Consider the following 20,367-nt stretch of genomic DNA (forward strand, 5'->3'; position numbering starts at 1 on the left):
TGCTCTCAGCTTTTGTCAGACCACATCCACGTTCCCTCCACAGTTTGTGTTCTGCCAGGTGGTTCTGCTCTGAAGATGCTTTGGGTGCCCATGTCTGGCAGTTTCAGGTTCCTGAAGCCACCTCAGCTGATCAAAATCCCTGAGGTCTCATTCCTGCAGCTAATAGCAGTATTTCTCTTGCTATCACATTGACTTTAATTGAAATTCTTAGAAAAGCTTAGTTTCTTTTGGGTCATTCTGCACTCAGGAAGGAGCAGGGAATGATTCCTTGCATTGACAGCAGTGGAAATTTGAACATCCTCTTAAATGTGGTATTGAGCACTTGTGGCAGCACATTTCTCTCTCTCAGGATTTTTCATAGAGGTGTACAGAGAGAAATGTGCTACCACAAACACTTTTAAAAAACCTGAATATTAAATATAAAATTATGATTATGATTATCATAATATGATGTTAAGAAAAAAAAAGACAATGGCAAAATAAAGAAATGTAGAGGTTAGGCTTTAGATTTGACTGTACCAGAAGTGTAATCACACATGAAGCTTCACCCGGCCTTCAGTCCAGTCATAGAAGTAAGAAGCTTTTGCAGGTACCATGCAAGTAAGCAGAAGTCTTTAATGCAATTGAGCCCATGAAACATTTTGTGCTCTGATTTTCATGGTAAACCCCGAAAAGCCAAAAAAGTTACCAAGAGCAACATTTCACGTGCCCTAGTACTGAATTGCAGAAATGATCCATCCAGTGCTGGCTGTGGCCATTTACCACAGACTTTTATTTTAAAACCACTGCCACAATAGAATACCCGGAGATGGGATACTGGAAATGAGCTTGCCTAGTCCAAATACCAACTTGTAAGGTTTTAGGAGTAGCAGAGCCCATTGGACACATCAGTGTGGCCTCCTGTGGGGTGCAGCTGTAGCATTGTACCATTACACACTGTTGAGAGCTGTGTTAGTCTGAAATACATCTGGGCTTGTGTTATGAACATCAGCAGATGGGGGATCCAGCTCCCTTCCTGCAGCTGTGTTGCCTCTGTCTCCTTTCTGGAACCTGCAGGGCTGCTGGCTGCTCTCCTCCTCTCTCTGGGAGCTGCAGGCTCAGCACCTTCATCTGGCACACCACGGTGTTCCCACAGTCCTTGTGACAGCACCAGACACGTTCCCAGGCTGGTTGGGTTCAGCAAACTGATTTAATTCTTCCTTCAAAAGAAAAAAACACACTTTGATACTTTTATTCCTCTTCAGAAGCCCATTGTGGCCTGAGTCATTAAAAGGAAATGGGAACAGAAAAATCTCCCCTCTTTACAGTACTTTTTGCATCGTACTCTTTTCTTTATTGAAGTTCATAGTGAAGGAAGTGACTGGAAAGTGAGTTTGGGTTTTGTTTGCTTTTTTTAAACTTAAGCCAAAGCCTTTCAGCCACTGGGCATTGAGAAAGGGACCTCTGAGGCAGCTGTCAGGACCGGAACTAAAGGTTTCCAAAGAAAAATGGAGGGGAAGGGAAGCTGGTCCTTCTCTTTGCTCTGCAGTGAATGTGGAGCCTCTTTTATGTCCAGGGCAGAGGGGGGAGGTGGAGAGGGAGTGTGTGAGCGAGCTCTAATTTAATAAAGAGGAAGGCCTATTGGGTCCTGCACCTGGTGAAAAAGAGCTGAGCATGCTTTAATTATGGGCTATTGTTGGGGAGCCTTTGGTGGGTGTGAAACTGCTGAAATGTGGAGCTATTCAAATAGAGGTCAGGCCCGGAGACCTCTGAGCACAATGATTAACAAGGCTGCAAGCATTCAAGCTCAGCCAGCCAGAAAGAATAGGAAATTGGCAACAGGGGCTGGGAGAGGAGTTGGAATACAAAGAGAGCTGGGCCAAAACACCCCACTCTTTTTTTCTCCCTCTCTATTTTCACTCATTTGTTAAAAAGGTTTTTATTCCTCCTTTCTAACACTAAACCTTTGAGTTGCCACTGGATGAACAAGCAATACCATTTTCTTTCCCTTTTTCAAGAAAACACAATGTGTGGCAGTCAATTAATAAAAGTATGTGTCAGAGCTCCTACAGGCTGTCCCCACTTGTCTGCCTCTGCCATGGGAAAGGGTTTGCTGCTCCAAAGACCAGTAGCCTGTGGTGAAACCGAAGAGGAGAAATGTCTGAGAAGGGATTTTCCCTTAAAAAACAAACAGAACAAGGGACATCGGCTTGGCAAGCCTAGGGAAAATGTAGAAACTGAGATCCAGGAGGATGTATTTGCTCCTGTGCCATTAGGATGGTGCTGGAAATGCCAGCACATCAAAGCATTCTCCTGGGCTCATCTCTCTGGCCACCACAGCATTATGTGTGCCCACACCCCACGGAGATGTTGAGTTTTTGTCCATGCCTTTGGCACAGAGTAACCCACAGATCACCCTGGCATCCACAGTGGGGCTGGCTCAGGCCAGGGCTCTCCAGGGTCATGAGATTCAGGTCTCAGGCTTAAGCCAGCTGAGAAACAGGAATTGTGGCTTTTGGCCATCTTCCTTCACATCTTTAGTTCACCCTAAAGCAGAGAAAGGAGCAAAGACTGAGACAGCTGAGGGAAAACCATTCCCATATTGAAACTGGGGCTTCCTTTTAAATTTGTTTTCCCTTTCTGTGAGTTACTGTGTATTTGTGCTGCCCAGATGCCACACTGTGTTGCCTGTGTCTGGAGTGTTGCAAAATGCAGGGGGAATTGGTTTTTCTTTATTTGGTCTTATTATTTTTTTATCTGGAAACGTTCTGATAATCATCTTCAAAAGGTGTGAAAGGAGTACCTGAGGGCTCAGGGGTTATCTGGATGGTGAAGTTTGCTTTGGTGCTGTGTTTTGCCAGGTTTTAAATCAAAAGTGATGTAACAAAACCAACAAAGCCTATTTAGTTTTTCTTTCTTTTTACTTAACATTGGAAATGATGAATTTCTGTCTGTGTTGCTGGGTATTCATTGCTAGTTGGATTTAAAAGCTGGGAGGGAAGGATTTTTAAACAGTCTGTTTAAACAGCTTTTGTGGATCTCTGTGTTTGTTCTGTGTGCTTGTTTTTCTTCAGACCTCTTTGACTCTTGTAATTGATGGTCAAATTGAAAGCCAAAAGAAGCTAACTCTGAAAAAGGAATTCTCTTGTTTTTTTTTTTAAATGGTTATACAGAGTTAGGCTGGTGTAGTGATGCTGGCACTTTCCTTTGTTGAGTTTTCAAGTTCATTGCCAGAAAAAATGCAGCTTTGTAGAAAACACACCAAATCATCTTCCTAAGATTCAGCTATAGACAAATACATGTATACACTGGAATACCCAGAGTGATCTTATTTCGTGGTAGTAGCATTTAAGGACAGCTGTTTCTTTCAGTTTAATTGGAGCACTTTATTTTCATTTTCCTCCTCCTGTTTGGATGCACAGAGGTAGAAAAGGACAGAAACCTACTTGGTGAAAAGTAGCTGTCTCAGAGGGTTTCAGCTAGGAACAGAGCTCTTTGTGGAATGCACCATCCCACCATGTGCCAGTGCAGAAGTGATTGGTGCTGCTTTGCTGCAGGACTCTGCATTTTATGGTAACTGTCAGGAGAAAATGGGGAGCTCTCGTGGGGCACTCTCCAGCCTCCTCCACTTGTTTGTAACAGCAACATTGGGACTGAGGTGCTGATTCTTAGCTTTCTCTTGTCCTCTCCCCAGGGAACTGGACCACAACGACATCTCAGGCACAATAGAAGATACCAATGGAGCCTTTACAGGCCTGGAAAACTTGAGCAAGCTGTGAGTATCCCTGGGCTTGAATTCTGCAAGCCACTTGAGTTGTGTGCCTGTGTGGGGTTGGGTCTGTCCCTTTTTATGCAAACTCCCTCACCTTGGAAAAAGACAGAAAAACAACAGAAAATCGGAGCTGTAGTAGTTTTGCAGGCTCACTGCAAGAGTGCAAATGTGGTTTTCAAGCACTGATTTTTTAAAGCAGGTATGAGGCAGTTATTTCCTTTCTGAATGGTGAACAGACGGTGCCACATACTGCAGTTCAGACACAGAGAGGAATTTCAGCTGTTTTCATGTATAAAATTCAGCACAACCATTCCTCACTTCTAAAAGCAAACAAGCAACAAAAAGGACCCTTGCAATCTTCAGTGAGGCACTGATTGATGCAGCAAATAACAATAAACAGAAGAGAAAAATCACCCCACTTCCTGTTACAACAGAGGATTGAAACAGGATTCGTTTCTGTGGGATACTCTTTCTGAGAGTGATCTTTTGGGCTCAGTTCCATGTGCAGTGACAATAAAAGGCACCATGGGGCACAGGCTCTTAAAGAGATAAAAAGAATCCCAAGGCAAGCATGCGCCTTGCAAATGTTTATGGCTTGCTTGGCCTTCGCAAGGATTTTCACATTGCTCTGTACAATCCCGGCTTCATTTGAAACGGGTGACATAAATCAGCCCTGTCAGAGGAGTCTCTGATGGCTTGTGACAAATCAAGAGTCTCTAATCATTACCTCTTGCCTTTGTTGAGGTTCTCAGCACCCCCCATGCTGCTGTCTCTGACGCTGGGGTGGCACAGCCAGAGGTGCAGTAAAAGTACCTCGATGGAGAGCAGATGGCTGGAATGAGTCCTGGCAGGCGGGATTTTGTCACGCTCTCATTAGAGGCTCCTCGGGGAGTGGGACGAGCTGTGGCAGGGTTTGTGGAGATGTAGTGCTCAGAGGAGACAAATCTGAAGTCACAGACAGAGGTGGCATTTGATTGTTGCTGAGGGGAGTCACTGGGCCCACGTGGAGGGGACCGAGTTGCAGCTGAAAGTAAAAAGTGGGGCAGAAGGCCGAGGAGGATTTAAGGACAGCAGGAGCCAGGCAGGGAAGCAGAAGTAGCGTGGGGGTGAGAGAGAAGTCAGTAAGAATTGCTGTGCATGCAGAGTCAGGGAATCTTCCCATGACTGCCAGAAAAAAGGCAGAGCAGCAGATGTGGTGGGTAGAAGAGTCCTTGGCTGCCTGACTGAAAAGTTTGGCTTGTCAGAAGAAACCAGTGAGACCATGTGAGCAGCTGGAAGGGTGATGGGAGCAGAGACTTTGTCCAGTGGGCTTTGCAGGCTGTAAGGATTGAGTCTGTAGTGCTGCTTTGACAGGGTGGTGGAAGGGAGCAGACAGAGCTGTCCTGGTGGCACATCCTTCCAGCGGGGCCACCGGATATGTTAAAAATTCTGGGTGCAGATAACAGGAGAGTGGTGAAAAATCCAGAGGGGACAGCATGGAAGGAAAGAGTCCAGCAAAAGGCTTGACTTGGAAAGCAGGAGCAGTGAGCCCTGATGAGCTGTGGGGGTCAGGCAGAGGCCAGAGGAACAGCAAGGAGCAGGGGCAGCCTGTGGGGTTTTGTGCTGGGAGCTCTGGGCCGAGCAGCTATTGCTCTCCCCTGTGAAATGCTGTGGCATGATGTGATGTTTATCACCCAGCACAAGGAACACCTCCAAAAGATGGCTGGCTCGGGCTGCCAGTAGCCAAGGGTGCACTAAGGGCTTGTGCAAGGCTAAGGAAGTTCGGTTTACATCTTTCTTTCCTTTGTTGACTGATGCCTGTCACTGCACATGGACCTGGGCCAGCTGAGGGATGTGTGCAGGGAAGGTTTGTGCAGGGGATTGCAGCACATTTCTTAGCCTGGAAGAGCGTGTGGATCAGGTTGGTTTGGGGCAGACAGGAGTGGTTTGATTACTTAACAGAGTGAGCTGCAGTGGGACAGACAGCTTGCTGGGATCGTTCCCTGTCAGCCAGCATGTAAGCCTAAAAAATGCTCAGAACATGAAATTATTTTGTTATTGTTCCTGGAGGCGTTTTGAGAATACTTGTGAGTGGTCACTTTTAAAGGGATCTCCTCTGAACTGTTTTAGCTTATCAGCACATAAACCCCAAACTGGTGATTTCTAAGGCTGAAGTGAGTATCAGGATTTTTTTGTAAATAAAAGATCAGCCCTTTCAGCAAACATTTCACTGTGTGATTTAGGGCCCGTGTTTAAACCGTCAACCCTTTAAATGCATTAGCATACAAAAAATAAATGGGCACTTCAGAGGAGACCTTCCAATGAATTAATAATCACCTCAGCTCTGTGGAGATTGCCTTAAAAGCCATTCCCCTTTGATCTGGCACAGATTAGCCTCTGAAAGGATTTAGAACAGAGAGGGTTGTTCGCTGACATGAAGGTGTTAAACAGAGATGGAGAGGCCAGTCACTTTAGCCTTCTCTGAATTATATATGAAGCTCTCCAGGATGGAGAGCATAGGCCTAAATTAAAATGTTGCTTGAAGAAAGAGAGAGTTGAGAAGCACTGAAGCATAAAAAGCACCGGTGGAATCACTGTGGAACAAGGAGGTTCCTAATTATTCAAACTGCTAAATGTGACGGGCTTTTTGATGGCTTACTCAGCGAGATCTTCCTGCAGGTGCAAAACTGGCTGGAGGAGAAAACGCTGCAATGAATTGTGTGCTTGGCATGTAATTACACTGGTGCAGTCTCCAGGAGAGCTTGTGCTTGGCTCTGCCCCGTGGAGGAGGTTTAGGCCAGCAGTGGGATGGCTAATTGTGGCTGTGTTCTGCTGCCTTCACATTCCAGCCTTCCACAGCCCTTTGATGGGGGCCTCTAGGTTCAAACTCTCAGATTTGGAGAGGCACTTAATTGAAATTAATTGCAAGGAATAATGAGTTTGCAGAGGCCTGACTAGTTCTGTGTGTCAGGTATTTCTCATGTCCAGGCATCAAGCTGTGTGCACCTACACAAGTGCTGTAGTTGTGTATTGCCTTCCCCAGATGCACACCTTATCTCTGCACAGATAACTAAACAGGTATCAGCTGTATCTCTGATTTTCAAAGACCAAAATCCACTGAATAGTTATAGAAATCTGCAGCTATCAAGCCCAAGCTCAGCATATTTTTTTCAGCAGTTGCCCATCTAGAATCATAAAGGTTGGAAAAGATCTTTAGGATGATCAAGTCCAAGCATTAACCTAGCACATCACCATGTTCATCATTAAACCACGTTCTCAAGTGCCACATCCACATGTTTTTTTAACAATTCCAAGGATGGTGACTCTGCCACTTCCCTGGGCAGTCTTCCCAATGCTTACAACCCTTTCTCTAAAGAAATTTTCCCTAAAATCTAATGTAAACCTCCCCTGGCACAGCTTGAGGCCATTTCCTTTAGTCCTTATTTTATCCTTACCTTGTCCTTATAACACATTTATTAGGAATATGGCTGCAGGAATCAGCGTGTATGGATGCAGCCATTTGACCAGTAAATTATTTACTGCATTAATCATTCTAATGGATTTTTCAAAGCCTTCATTAATGCAACATCCCTTTTACCAAATGATGGTACACATGATTGCACACATCCTTTGGTGCTGGGGGTATTTGAAACTGGGCTTTTCTGGAGCCAATATAGAACCAAATTATCCTGACATTTGAAAAGTGCTTTGTGGAAAGCCTTGACAAGTTCTTGGAAATTTGTTTGCTCATGGAATAGCTGCATATGCTCCATCTTGTACTGCTTTCCCTGGCCAGTAAGCAAGTGGGACCATCATAGTTGTAAGTCTTTTTGGGATGCAGATGCCCTATACTGAAGGACAGCTCTTGAATGAAAACTCCAAATCAAATGCAGCTCCAGGTGTGCCCTTTTTTCACCTGAGGTGTGGGTGATGGCTTGCCCTGGACACCACGTGGTGATAACTGATGCACCTGGAGGATAAACCTTAGAGGGAGCCTGGGGAAGGAAAGCAGTTCCTAATTAATGACACTGGTTGATGTTTTATTAAAACAGGTGAGGGGACTATCCATTTGGCACAAACCCTGCCCCTGGCCATCAGCACTGGTCAATATTTATGGAGAACTGTTGCTCTGGAGCTGACAGCTGGGCTGGGATCTCTCCAGCTGGCTGTTTTCTGGTGATAGTCCCCCCCATGCCACTGCTGATTCAGAGGAATGCTCTCTGGTCACAGATGCAAGCAAGCTCACGCCTCAGCTCTGGACATTACCTGTTCTGCCTTTTGCTCCTTGAAATGATCCCTTGGCTACGATCTGCTGCATGGTGTTGCTCATTCCTTCATTTACAAGGAAGGAATGAGCAGTGCCTGCAGTCAGCTGCTGTGTGAATGTGCAGCCCAGGGGCAGCCCTCAGCTCTGTGTGCTGATAGCTGCTCAGGCCAAGCACCAGTGAATAAATCAACATTCTTTTTTCCTGTCTGGGAAGAAGTCAGAAATGAAAAGTTTGTGGGGAGAGACCAATATCTTGTTAAACTGTCACTGCACTTAATCCTGTCCACAGGCAGCCTGTGAAGAACAGAGGGCACCTTCTGTTACTCAGCAAGCTGGTTCCCAAGCACGGGAGCAAACCTGCCTTTTTACATGATATGGCACATTCCCTTTGCGCTGTCATCACTATTAAATTCAAATACAGATAAAAGGATTTCATTTCAGGAGCAGGAAAGCGAGTGTGCTTCAGCCCTCTTAATCCTCTGTGCAGTTCAGATTTCCTGGGACTTACACTGAGTGTGTATATCAGATAAGGCCACACTAATTGTGTTCCTTTTTTTTTTTTTTTTTTTTGCCCCCCTCTCCCCATTTTCTTTCTGTTTATCTGGCACTGGATGTTTGGAAACTGCAGAACTCTGTTTGGAAACAAGATCAAGTCGGTGGCCAAGAAAGCGTTCTCAGGGTTGGAGGCTCTGGAGCACCTGTGAGTAACCCACCATGCCTCAGAGTTTGGGAAGGGGGGTCTGCCAAAAGTAGCTGCTTGAGAAATCTGCTAGCAATTTAATAGTGTCTTTGTAAACTGAGAAGCCAGTCCATTTGTGGGGGCCACCTGCTTCCTTCTCATTATAAGTCCGCCTCAACTTTGGCCTTTTTTTGTGCCAGGAACAAAGTTATAGAACATATGGGAAATTTGCATGCTCTTAATTTTTGAGAATATCACCTTGACTTGCACATGACTGCTGTGCAGGCTGTTAGCAATGAAAAGAGGCTGGTGCAGGCATAGCACTGTCTCCTCCTTTGCCCCAGCTTCCTCCTAAAGCCAGGCTCTGGCAGTGACACGTGTTATGGATGACTGGTTTCAATGCATCCCCACTGAACATCCCATTCAGCACAACCCCCTTAGAGCCATTTGCAAGAAGAAAATTTTGGCTGCCTCTGTGCAAATTTATTTTTTTTTTTGTGTCCCAAGGCTGATGACTCCAGCAGTGATTCATGAATAACCTCCTTTCTTGCATTAAGACAAGTTAAAGTATATGTGACTGTGCTCTACATGTTTTATTGGCTGTTGATTGTATGAAATGTTATGGCTATCATGAGCACACTGAAAGATTTGGGCTGCCTGACTGGGAGTACATTCCCAAATAAAGGTGCCTTTAATGCTCTACTGAGATTGTCTTCTTTAAGCAGTGCTTGTCTGCCCTGCATGTCACTTAGTAAACTTCAGCCCTAAGTCTGACACTGTGCTTTTTCAGAGAACAAATTATTCTTTTAATTAGCAATAGTTGTGAGGGAAACCTTTGACCCCTTCATTTGGAAACACTGGGATGTTTTTTAAAACACAACAGCATCCTCTCCAAGCCATTTCCAAATAATTCCTCAGATGCTGCTTATTGCAAGTATTTGCTTTCTTTTATGTTTGCTGAAGGCCTAGCCTGGGGTACCACATTCCTGACTATCTTTGGTTATTGAGGGGGCTGAGGAATTTCTGAGCTATGGATGATGGAGGTAGCTCAGACTGAGAAAGTGCAGTGAGAAGATGGGGTAGGGAACAACTTAGTGATTCAGTTAATTTTTGTTGGCTGGCTATTGTTCAGCAGTACTTTATTAATACAAAGGTGTTTGGAGGAACATTTCTATTTACTGTAAGCGCAGAAGAGCTTAACAAGGAGCCACCAAATCACCTGCTACTGGAGTCATTGCTCAGATCAATGTGGAGGGCTCTGTCCCAGCCACGGCATCTCTTGTGTTGACACTGCCTGTGGTTGTTCCTGCAGGAACCTCGGGGACAATGCCATCCGCTCCATCCAAGCCGACGCCTTTGCCAGGATGAGGAGCCTGCGGCAGCTGTGAGTGATTGCCCTGCTCTCACCCCCTTAGGCAGGAGGGATCCTGCTGGCCCTGGGCTGAGCAGCAGCACAGGTGTTACCCACATTACCACCCATTCATTTCCCCCTCCCCTGCCTCCTCCTCTGTGGGGTATTTTTACACATGAGGAGCTGTCATTGCATGTAATAGTGAGTGAAATTAGATCATCAGAACAAGTTATTCCAGCAGGTTTGTGCCTGTGCAATTATTCATCTCCATTCAGGAAGTCCAGCCCTGGTCCTGTTAGCCAGTGCTCCTGCTCACAGCACCATGGATTTAATTCCCTGTGGCCCATGTGCTCCCTTGCTGTTCTGTGTTTAGGGTTCACACACAGGACTGATACTGCAGTGATAAGCACCATTTGAACTGCATCCACTTGTCATTCAGCCTTCTGGTGTAAAAATACGGATGTGTTATCAGAGCTGCTGCTTGTGCTCCAGGCTGGGGCTCTGCACTGTTATCAGACACTGTTTTCAGTCTTGCCTGGTTTCCTTTTCTCTTCTTCCCCATAAATATTTAATCCACTGTCAGTGTGCTGCTGTGCCCTGGAGTAGTGCAGTGTCTGTGGAACACAAAATCATTTATTTGGTATTTGGGCAGGTGCAGGCTCTTGGTCCTGACATTGGAAATGGGAATCAGATGGTCACTGCTGGCAGTGACACTTGATACCAGTGACTGGGAGTGAGGAGATAAACACTGGGTTATGTCTGTTATGTGATTAAAAATTTTATCTTCTGCACTGGCACCTGAAACAAAATTGAAATGAAAGATTGATCTTATTAGGAAGAGAGAGTGAGATCCCAGATATTGTGAAGGAATGTTTACAAAATTGAGAAGTTCAGATAGGGGACATTGACATGCAGAATGCATTGTGCTAAAAGATCTCCTGACCTGTTCCCAGGAGGGTTTTGTGCCATCATACATGTTAGAGGCTACACATCTTTGAAGAATAGGAAAGTGGACAGCTTTGAAAAATCAAATCCTTATATTCCCTCTCTCTCCAATAAATTTCTTTTTCTCTTCACTGCTCATTTCAAACTTCAGGATTTCCTGAGGTATTGGGTAGAAAATTAGCAGGAGATTCACATCTTACAGTGCAGTGCTGGAATTGGGATTTCCCTGTGCTCTTGATAGCCTGCTGTTGCATAGCTTGTAGGATTGCAGGACAGGAGCTCTCTCTGGGGCATTTTCCAGTCTCTGAGACATCCTCACATTCAATTCCAAGGATCAGACTGAGTTTTGCAAACCAGACCAAAGTATGAATGCCCTTTTTGTGTAAATGTACAGTTCTTCACTGGCCTTAGAGCTAGGCTGAGCCATAATTTGGCCCAGAATATTAAAAAAACCCCCACATTAATCCCAAAGCTCCCTTTTTCTTTGCCCCTTTTTCACAACTCTTTTCCTAACAGAAGGTGCTAAGCTAGTGTTGGATCAGAGAATTACAAAATCTTACAATGGTAGGGTTGGAACTCAGGATGCTGAGAAATGTTTATGTGTTTTGTTTTCCAGACTAGTTACTGTTTCTGTGGGGTTTACACAAATATCTTTGGTAATTTCTCCTCTGCTGCTTCTGTTAATCAGTAAACACAACTTCAGGGTCATCTTATGGAAGGCAGGGCCTCTCCACTTATTGCTCAGCCACGGAGGGAACTCGAGGCCTTACAGTGGGAGCTGGGTGTCCTCTCTCCCTGGTCAGCAGCCAAGTGCTGAATTCGGTCCCCACCAAAGACTCAAACCACAGGGGCAGAGCAGGAGCTGATTGGCATGTCCTGTCTGTTCCTGGGGATCACTCTGGGAGCTGGTTAGTTATTACAAGGTGCTGCAGAGTTTCACTGAGTACAGGAGGGGGTTTCTCTGTGTGGAGGTGAAATGCTGACTAAATGTGTCATGCCTGTAACCTCTTTAGCGCCTTGAGGACATCCCTGCAGTCCTTTTTCTTCCTTCCACCCATGCTGGGGGGCAGGAGGAATTGTGTTTAACATGAAAGGGCTGTGAGCTTCCCAGCCCTCCCTCTGTGCAGGGCTCACAGCAGATTGGTTTTGTTTCCCTGCAGCCACATTAACAGCGACAGCTTCCTCTGCGACTGCCAGCTGAAGTGGCTGCCCCAGTGGTTGGTGGAGAAGGAGCTGCAGTCCTTTGTGGTGGCCACCTGTGCCCATCCCGAGTCACTGAAAAGCAAGAGCATTTTTGCCATCCAGCCAGAGAGTTTTGTGTGTGGTAAGTCTTTCCTGCGTGTTTTGAGGTTGTACGAAGGGCAGCAGTCACTTGGGAAACATTTTCTTTGAGTACCAGCATGTTATTATGAGAGGGTTTCTGTTTTGTTTTGTTATTCAGTGGGATCAAAGGAAGCCCAAGCCTGCATTTAAAAAATTTGTCATTGGCTACAATTTATTTCCCACTAAAACCACACAGTGCATTGCTTGCATCCAGAGTATTCCTTACAGGGCTCCCTGAGTATTAAATCAAAAGGGACTAAGGCCTGCTCCACTTCCAGATGGGGCTGCACAGACACGTCCCCAGTCCTCTCAGTTTGATAGTATCAGGACTGCAGTTGTAGTTTTTTTCCTTCTGCAGTGTTCTGAGCTCTTCTGTGGATTTGTGTTCTTCACTCATCTTTTCTCCTCTTGGAGACAACAAAGAGTTAAAAACAAAGCCCAGAGGAGAATCTTTCCATCACAGCTGCTTTCTTTGGGGCCAGTAAGGCCCACCCAAATACTGCAGTTGACTCTGCACCTGAGCTATGGTTTCAAAGCAGCTTGAGTTAATACCAGCACACATAAACATCTACTACCTTTCTCATAAAGAAAAAGAAATTTAAATCATTAGAAGAGGCCAAATCAGTGCTGCTCTGGCATCCAGGTTTTGGGGAAAAGAAAGGCCTGGTTTGGGAGCCAAACCCTGTGCAGTGGAGCCAACCAGTGAGGATCCTGGGTGGAGCTGCACATGGCTGTTTGAAGGAAAAATGAGCTTTTGCAAACACTATTGAACTGAGCTGAATGCATGACTTGCACTGAACACGGAGCAGAAGCTTTGTTCCAGTGTCCCCCCTGATCCCCCAGTGACAAGCTCTGCCTAGGTGGCCTCTGTCTGAGCAGGCTGGCAGGGAGGCTTGCTGTGCTCATCTGGAAGAAGAGATCCTGAAAGCTCCATCCCCACAGCAACATCACAAAGCAAAAGCAGCTTTGCTTCCCAGTGCCTGCCAAGTCCTCCAGGCACTAGTAGTCCTGGTTCCAGAGGCCTGGCTGTTTAATTAAACCTTAGTCAAATATTAAATTACACTATTTGTAGAAACCTAATAAATGAATCTGCTTGGAACCTTGCTAAAACCAACAGTCTTCAGGGCAGAGAGAGAGTGTGCAAAGCTTTCCACCCCGGTTGGGTGACAGGCAAATACAGCTGCTTCTGCTTTGACAGCATGGGCTGCATGGAGTACTTTAGGGTGGAAAAGACCTCTAAAATCTTTTATTTTAACTTACTTACTGTGAACTTACTACAGCCAAACACACCACTGAACCATGGCCCTGAGTGCCACATTGACACATCTTTTAAATACCTCCAGGGATGGTGACCCTACCACCTCCCTGCTCCCTGGGCAGCCCGTTCAGCCCTTTTGGGGAAGAAATGTTTCCTATTAGCTAATCTAAACCTCTCCTGGCACAACTTGAAGCAATTGCCTCTTGTCTTATTGCCTGGGAGAAGAGACCAATCCCCACCTCAGTAAAACCTCCTGTGGGTGATTTTCCCTGGAGGTAACACTTGCAGCCCCTTTCTCCCCTCCTATTTCATGCCAATACAGGTCTGGAGGTGAGGTTTTAAGTTCAGTCATGCTCTTCATGCATGGATTGTATATGGAAGGGCAATCTGAAGGAGATACTCAGACCACAGTATCTTTCTCAGATTCAGCTGGTGAAGGAGCTGGGTGTCTGGTAGGTGTCTGAGGTCACTTGGTGACCATCTCAGCCCATCGAAGGAACCAGAGGAACAGCAATCCCACGTAAACCAGCGACTCAGTGGAGCTGTGTGTGGCACACCTGCTTATTTCTCATTTTACCTGTTGGCTTGCTCCAGCCTCCCCTCAGATTCCAGCACTGACTATTGCTGCTGTTCCCTCCCAGATGATTTCCCCAAGCCACAGATCATCATCCAGCCCGAGACGACGGTGGCTGTCCTCGGCAAGGACATCCGCTTCACCTGCCTGGCCGCCAGCAGCAGCAGCTCCCCCATGGTGTTTGCCTGGAAGAAGGACAACGAGATGCTGCACAACGCCGAGATCGAGAACTTCGCGCACGTGCGGGCCAAGGACGGGGAGGTGATGGAGTGCACCACCATCCTGCACCTGCGGCACGTCACCTTCGCGCACGAGGGCCGCTACCAGTGCGTCATCACCAACCACTTCGGCTCCACCTACTCCAACAAGGCCCGCCTCACCGTCAATGGTGAGTGGCAGCTGCTTGCTCTTCCTCTCCTCAGCCTGAGCTCCTACGTGGTACAATTCCTTGGCACTCACTCAGTTGCTCCTGAGGGTCCATTCCTGATGGTGAGCTCTTCACCTCTGCATGGCAGCTGTTTGTATCTCAGTGGGTGCCCTGTGAGGAGCAAACACCGTTTTGTGTTGGCTGCCATCCACCCAAACACTTCAGCGTCCATGTTCTTAGCAGCTCGAGCTGCTGCTCTTTGGCTGCTCAGGTAGATTCTTTGCCCAACAAAAACAAAAATGCAAAGGGATGCAAAGAAGAAGGATGTAGCGGTTGGAAGTTCTCTGTAGGAGAGATAACAGATTTTTTTCTCCAGGTTTTCACAGAAGAAAATTAGCTTTGGTCCCGGCTCTAATGATCTGAGTTGGGGGTGTCATGGACTCTGCACAGGTGTGCTCTGTAGAACACGGGGTCAGTCCCCAGCAGTTCAGAGATACCCTGCAGCAGCACATGGCCATCCTCCTGCCCGTGGGTGACTGTCACCTTAATCCCCCCTGTGGGAAGGAAGACAGGACTGCCCAGAAGACGGTGCCTCCCTATGGAGTCACTCATACCCTTTTCCTGCTTTCCCTTTCTCAGTGCTGCCATCGTTTATCAAAACCCCCCACGACATCACGAGCCGCACGGGGACGACGGCGCGGCTGGAGTGCGCGGCCGAGGGCCACCCCACGCCCCAGATCGCCTGGCAGAAGGACGGCGGCACCGACTTCCCCGCGGCCCGCGAGCGCCGCATGCACGTCATGCCCGACGACGACGTCTTCTTCATCACCGACGTCAAGATCGAGGACATGGGCGTCTACAGCTGCACCGCTCAGAACTCGGCGGGCTCCGTGCTCGCCAATGCCACCCTCACCGTGCTGGGTAAGGTGGCTTTTAGCGTCTGTTTTTCATGTATTTGTAATCCTGCAGTTCTTTAGTGTATGACTCTAAACTCTGTATAGAGTGTTAGATATTGTTCTCCCATTTTGGTCAGACAAAGCAATTCCTCTCCAGGCCTGGGAATCAAGGACACCTCACTGTCTCAGGCCCCAAACAATAGTCAGTTGTGGGGGGAAGCAAACTTGGGGTAAATGACCTCATTACCTGAAGCTGTAATTGGAAGATGAACCCGAAATATGCAAATGGATCAAACATATAGAAATGTGAAAACCCATGACCCATCTTCCATTTTTGAGTGTAGCCCCTGGGGGTGCTTTATCTGCCATAAATGAACCTTAAGGCTCTTCAAAAAATATAACTGCTTTTATTCCCTTAGTTTTGTCTGGCCTCTGTTTTTAGGTAGTCCCCAAAAGGACTACCAGTGCCCCAGGAGGCTGAGTGCAAGTGGGAACTGGGAGGGATGGCCATTCAAGCTCTTTACCAGTTGCAGACAGAAGAGAGACAGAGTCAAATGGTCTGCTTAGTCTTGTTTCATTCTTTTACACTGTAGTTCACTAATGAAAAATACCTGTTAAGTAAGAGAAGGAGCTGTAAGTCACATCTCCCTTTGTGCTGAGGAAGCCCCTCCAACCAGCCTGTTTGCTGTCTGGGAAAATTACTTCAAAAGGAAATTGCACTTCATCTCTCTTGCTCTGTGAAATAATTCACATTTCAGCTGTTGGCCCACATCCCCAGAAGTTTCTTGTTGAGAAAACTTAACACCAGTTGGTTGTGGGAAGTGGGACCTCGGCTGTGGTTGTTAGATCTGTTGTGTGCAGCTGCCATATTCCTGAGCAAGTGCCTGCTTGGAGCATTGCTGTGTCTGCAGGAACACAAGGAACATCCAGTGCTGTTAAATCTGTCGTTACACTATCCCTAAAAATTAATTTCTGTGTTTGTTGTCCTGCAGAGACACCATCCTTGGTCCACCCGCTGGAAGATCACGTGGTGTCCGTCGGCGAGACCGTGGCTCTCCAGTGCAAAGCCACGGGGAGCCCCCCGCCCCGCATCACCTGGCTGAAAGGTGACCAGCCCCTGGTGGTGACAGAAAGGCACCACTTCACCTCGGGCAACCAGCTGCTGATCGTGAGGAACGTGGTGCTGGAGGACGCGGGGAAGTACACGTGCGAGATGTCCAACACGCTGGGCACGGAGCGCGCGCACAGCCACGTCAGCATCCTGCAGGCGCTGGGCTGCCGCAAGGACCGCACCACCGTGGGCATCATCACCATCGCCGTGGTCTGCAGCATCGTGCTCACCTCCCTGGTCTGGGTCTGCATCATCTACCAGACCAGGAAGAAGAGTGAGGAGTACAGTGTCACCAACACAGGTAGCTGCCGTGTCCGGAGCCCCCCTCTAACCGTTCGTGCTGCCACCGAGGCTGAGCCTGCTCCTCGGGGAGCCTCACAGTCCACTGGAACTGCAGCTGGCTTATCTCCCTGGTTCTCTTGGCTCACAGGGCTGGAACAGAGCTTTCACTTGCTGCTGAAGCATGTTCAGAGCTGCATTTCTCCCCTTGGCTTGCTCTTCAGGAAGGTCTTTTCCACTTGGCAGTAGTTCCAGCCATTGCTTTGCTACTTTGGTTTTCCATGACCAGAAATGATAACTTTTGGGATAGTCTAGATGATGTCTGTGATGCTGGGAACCTGTCTTACTTTTTGAAATATGTATTTTCAAAGACTTCAAAGTCAAAACTTGAAAAATTAAGACTTGGGAGCTGGACTTCCTTATTCCATGTTTCAAATACTACCTGATACCCTGATGAAGGGGGGGTATCTGTTATTTTTTAGAGGAAGAATTAGCATTTATTGCTTTCTCCTGATACTCAGAGTGGATAATTTGGTGCTGAAATAAGTGTTGCAGTGAGAATGAAGTCTCCTGCCCTCCTTATGCAGCCTCTGAACAAAACAGAAGTATGGAAGAATCAGCCTAAGACTTTCCCAGCCTGCTTGGAATTTCCAGCCTTTCTACATTATGCTTAGCTTTAGATAGAGCACAAAAGGATTTTTAAAGACATGGGCTAGGTAGGAAGTCTTGAATAGCCTATTAGCAGTGTGATGTATAAGTGGGATTATTTTATAACTCCTTTTTTTAGTCCTCAAAATCCAGGGCTTCGTGCTCGATATAATTGAATTTCACTTGGTTTTGTGTGGCAAGGGAAACTGAAATTGCCTGATAGAAAACGGAGAAAGCCAAGAGGTTTAAGACTTATTTCCTGCTTAAGAGAATCAAACACCCTGTTCTGCAGAATACTTTTACTCCTGACTTCAGAAGGCAGAAGTAAAAGGAGGGACTGAATTTCAGGGGAAAGATTTACTTACTCTGAACAAATAGTTCTACTCCACCTACTAGGTACTGACCATGCCACGTGCAAACACTCTAAGTGTTTATCAGCACTGTCTTCCACAGTTTTAAACTTTGAAAAATCAGTAGTGAGGCTTCTGAGGGGAAGGGAATATTTAGGCAGTTCAGTTTCCAGTGCACCTACAGAAAATAACTGGTTCTAGATCTGGTCCCAAATCCCCCTTGAAAATGTGAATTTACTTTGAAAATCCTGCTGGGAATTGATTTTTCCATTCTCCCATTGCTCTAGATGAGACTATTGTGCCTCCTGATGTGCCAAGCTACTTGTCCTCCCAGGGGACTCTGTCGGAGCGCCAGGACGTGGCCATCGGAGTGGACACCCAGCAGCCCAACGGGCACATCGACAGCAACGGTGAGAAATGCTTTAATTATCCTCTAATGCTGCATCTGAACTTGATATGGGAGGTAGAAATCTCAGCCTGGAGTGCTTCTGTGTTTGTGTTTGTTCTGAGTTATCTGAGAGATCTTTATAATGTAACTCCTGCATTTATGCAGAGCAGGGATCTGTGTTTGACTTCACAGAGCTCTCCTCTCCCAGGTGTAAGTGTTCCTACAAGCCTCAGAAAGTGTTCCTGACTGCCTCAGAAACTGCTCACTCAAGCCCTAAGGACTGTTTTTTTGCTAATTTTGGATTCTTTTTTTGGCAGCAGAGTTACCCACAGTCATACCAGAAAATGCATTAACATTGCCTGTCCCTGCCTTCAGGCTTTGAAATTAAATGTTGGGGTTTTACACTATTTAAACACAGCACATTAGGAAGGAGAAGTTAAGAGTTCTGAACTAAGATCCTCCTGAGATTGTGCAGCATTTTTTCTGTTAAATGTTGGCTGAAAATTATCTGTTATCTTCATTTCTATTTTCTTCTCCCTTTTCCAGTGTAAGTAAGACCAACAAGTCATTTAACTGTGAGCAGATGGCTGTGATCTTTACCCAGATGGTTTGTTTGTTACAGGGATGTGTCAGGCTGATGTTGGAAGGTGTCCAGATGTTGAAGCTCCTGCTGTAGGTTGTAGACAGCCCAAGCTGTGTATCAGCTATAATAAAGACACTTGGAAAACTGAGGACATGGCCGATGGAATGCTTGTTCCAGATAAGACAGGTACAAAACCCATCAATCTGGGAAGGCATTTCGTGTTTGTACAGATCACAAAACCCTCCAAGTCAGACAGCATTAACACAAGAAATTGTTACCTTCAGAGAAAAAAAAGCTCAGAATGATTCTCAGGTGCAAGCACAGAAAATTTACTTTGTCCTGCTTGCTTTGATCCTCTCTCCAGCTTGGATAGTTGGAATTTGAGGAACCATCAGAAAGAAGCAGAGTAAAGCTCCTAATTGCCATTCTGTGCAGCTGGCTGATGGGAATTTTGATTTGAAATATTCTTAAATTATGAGAGCACTTTCAAAACTGAAAGTGTTAAATTTTTTTCATGCTCTTTTAAAAGGGCTATCGACTTCAAAACTCAGCTTTTTAATTTATTTTGAAAATTTAAAGGTTTTTTTGGGCACTACACCTGCCTCTGCTCTTTGCCAATTTCTATGGTGTTCCACTCATACTTCTCTATTTTTAGGATGTGCTTTCTGTTCTCACACTGTATTGTAAAAGCCACAGAAAATCAGCCAGTGAAACAAATTTTCTCTCCAGAAGAACTGAATGTAAAGTTTAATAATGGAAAGTTGCTGAGTGCACTAAGGAAATTAACTTTCAACATTTACAAACTCCTTGCTGCTTTGAATTCTGCTCATCTGTTGTTCCCACTACCAGTAATAACATATCTTGAGACAACAGTGCAAGCTGATGCTCTCCCTGTAAAGCAGCAGCACAAAAATAAGAAAGGTAACTTGGTATTTTAAAGCAGCTACAGTAAAGTTCCACTTTGCACTTCTACCCTGATTAGAAAGTCTGGAAAAGGAAATAAATGCATTATTTATTTAAAAAAAAAAAAAAGAAAGTTACAAGTACTTTGGTGTGAAAAAGAATCCCTAACTAACTAAAGCTGTTAACTGGAACTACCTTGAGTGATGGTGGCTACAGATGGCAGGTGTGCAATAGCCCTGTGTAATACCAGAAAGTGCCCACATTACTTAGTGAGAGATTCCCCCAGTGAACTACACAGAACTGCCCTTTCCTGCCATGATTTGTGTGCTCCAGTGCTGACCACTTCCAGCTGCTCCTCTTACCTTGTTCATTTTCCCTTTTTCCCCCAAAGGCTACGGGCTGCCCGTGGTGTGCACGGAGTGCAGCGGCAGCACGGACAGCGTGAACGTCCACATCTACCCCAAGGACTCGGAGAGCCTGAGGACTGTGGAAAACACCCAAAACACCCACCCCAGCGCACTGAGCAGCAGGGAGCACCACAGGAAGAGGGGTGCAGGCACCAGCCTTCTTCATGCTCAGCCCTGCAACGGGATTGCCAGTGGCAAGAGGGTGGAGACAGATGGGACCCTGTACCCCAGCAACCACGACAGGATAAGGGCGGAGGGCACGGCCGGCGCGCTGCTCGCGGACACGCACGGTACGTCCTTCCTCAGGG

General features: G+C 46.4%; 1 protein-coding gene across 1 annotated transcript in view; it reads left to right on the forward strand.

Annotated features, from left to right (window-relative positions):
• Nucleotides 1-20,367, forward strand: part of LRIG1 (leucine rich repeats and immunoglobulin like domains 1) — a 91,179-nt gene that overhangs the window by 67,006 nt on the left and 3,806 nt on the right. The window contains 10 exon segments of the mRNA XM_012573270.5: nucleotides 3,674-3,754; nucleotides 8,626-8,697; nucleotides 9,989-10,060; nucleotides 12,133-12,296; nucleotides 14,195-14,515; nucleotides 15,134-15,415; nucleotides 16,383-16,802; nucleotides 18,066-18,188; nucleotides 18,789-18,935; nucleotides 20,044-20,349. Coding sequence (XP_012428724.5) covers nucleotides 3,674-3,754; nucleotides 8,626-8,697; nucleotides 9,989-10,060; nucleotides 12,133-12,296; nucleotides 14,195-14,515; nucleotides 15,134-15,415; nucleotides 16,383-16,802; nucleotides 18,066-18,188; nucleotides 18,789-18,935; nucleotides 20,044-20,349 — 1,988 coding nt within the window.

The sequence above is a fragment of the Taeniopygia guttata genome, chromosome 12 (genome assembly GCF_048771995.1).
Source record: "Taeniopygia guttata chromosome 12, bTaeGut7.mat, whole genome shotgun sequence".
Taxonomy (NCBI): Eukaryota; Metazoa; Chordata; class Aves; order Passeriformes; family Estrildidae; genus Taeniopygia; species Taeniopygia guttata.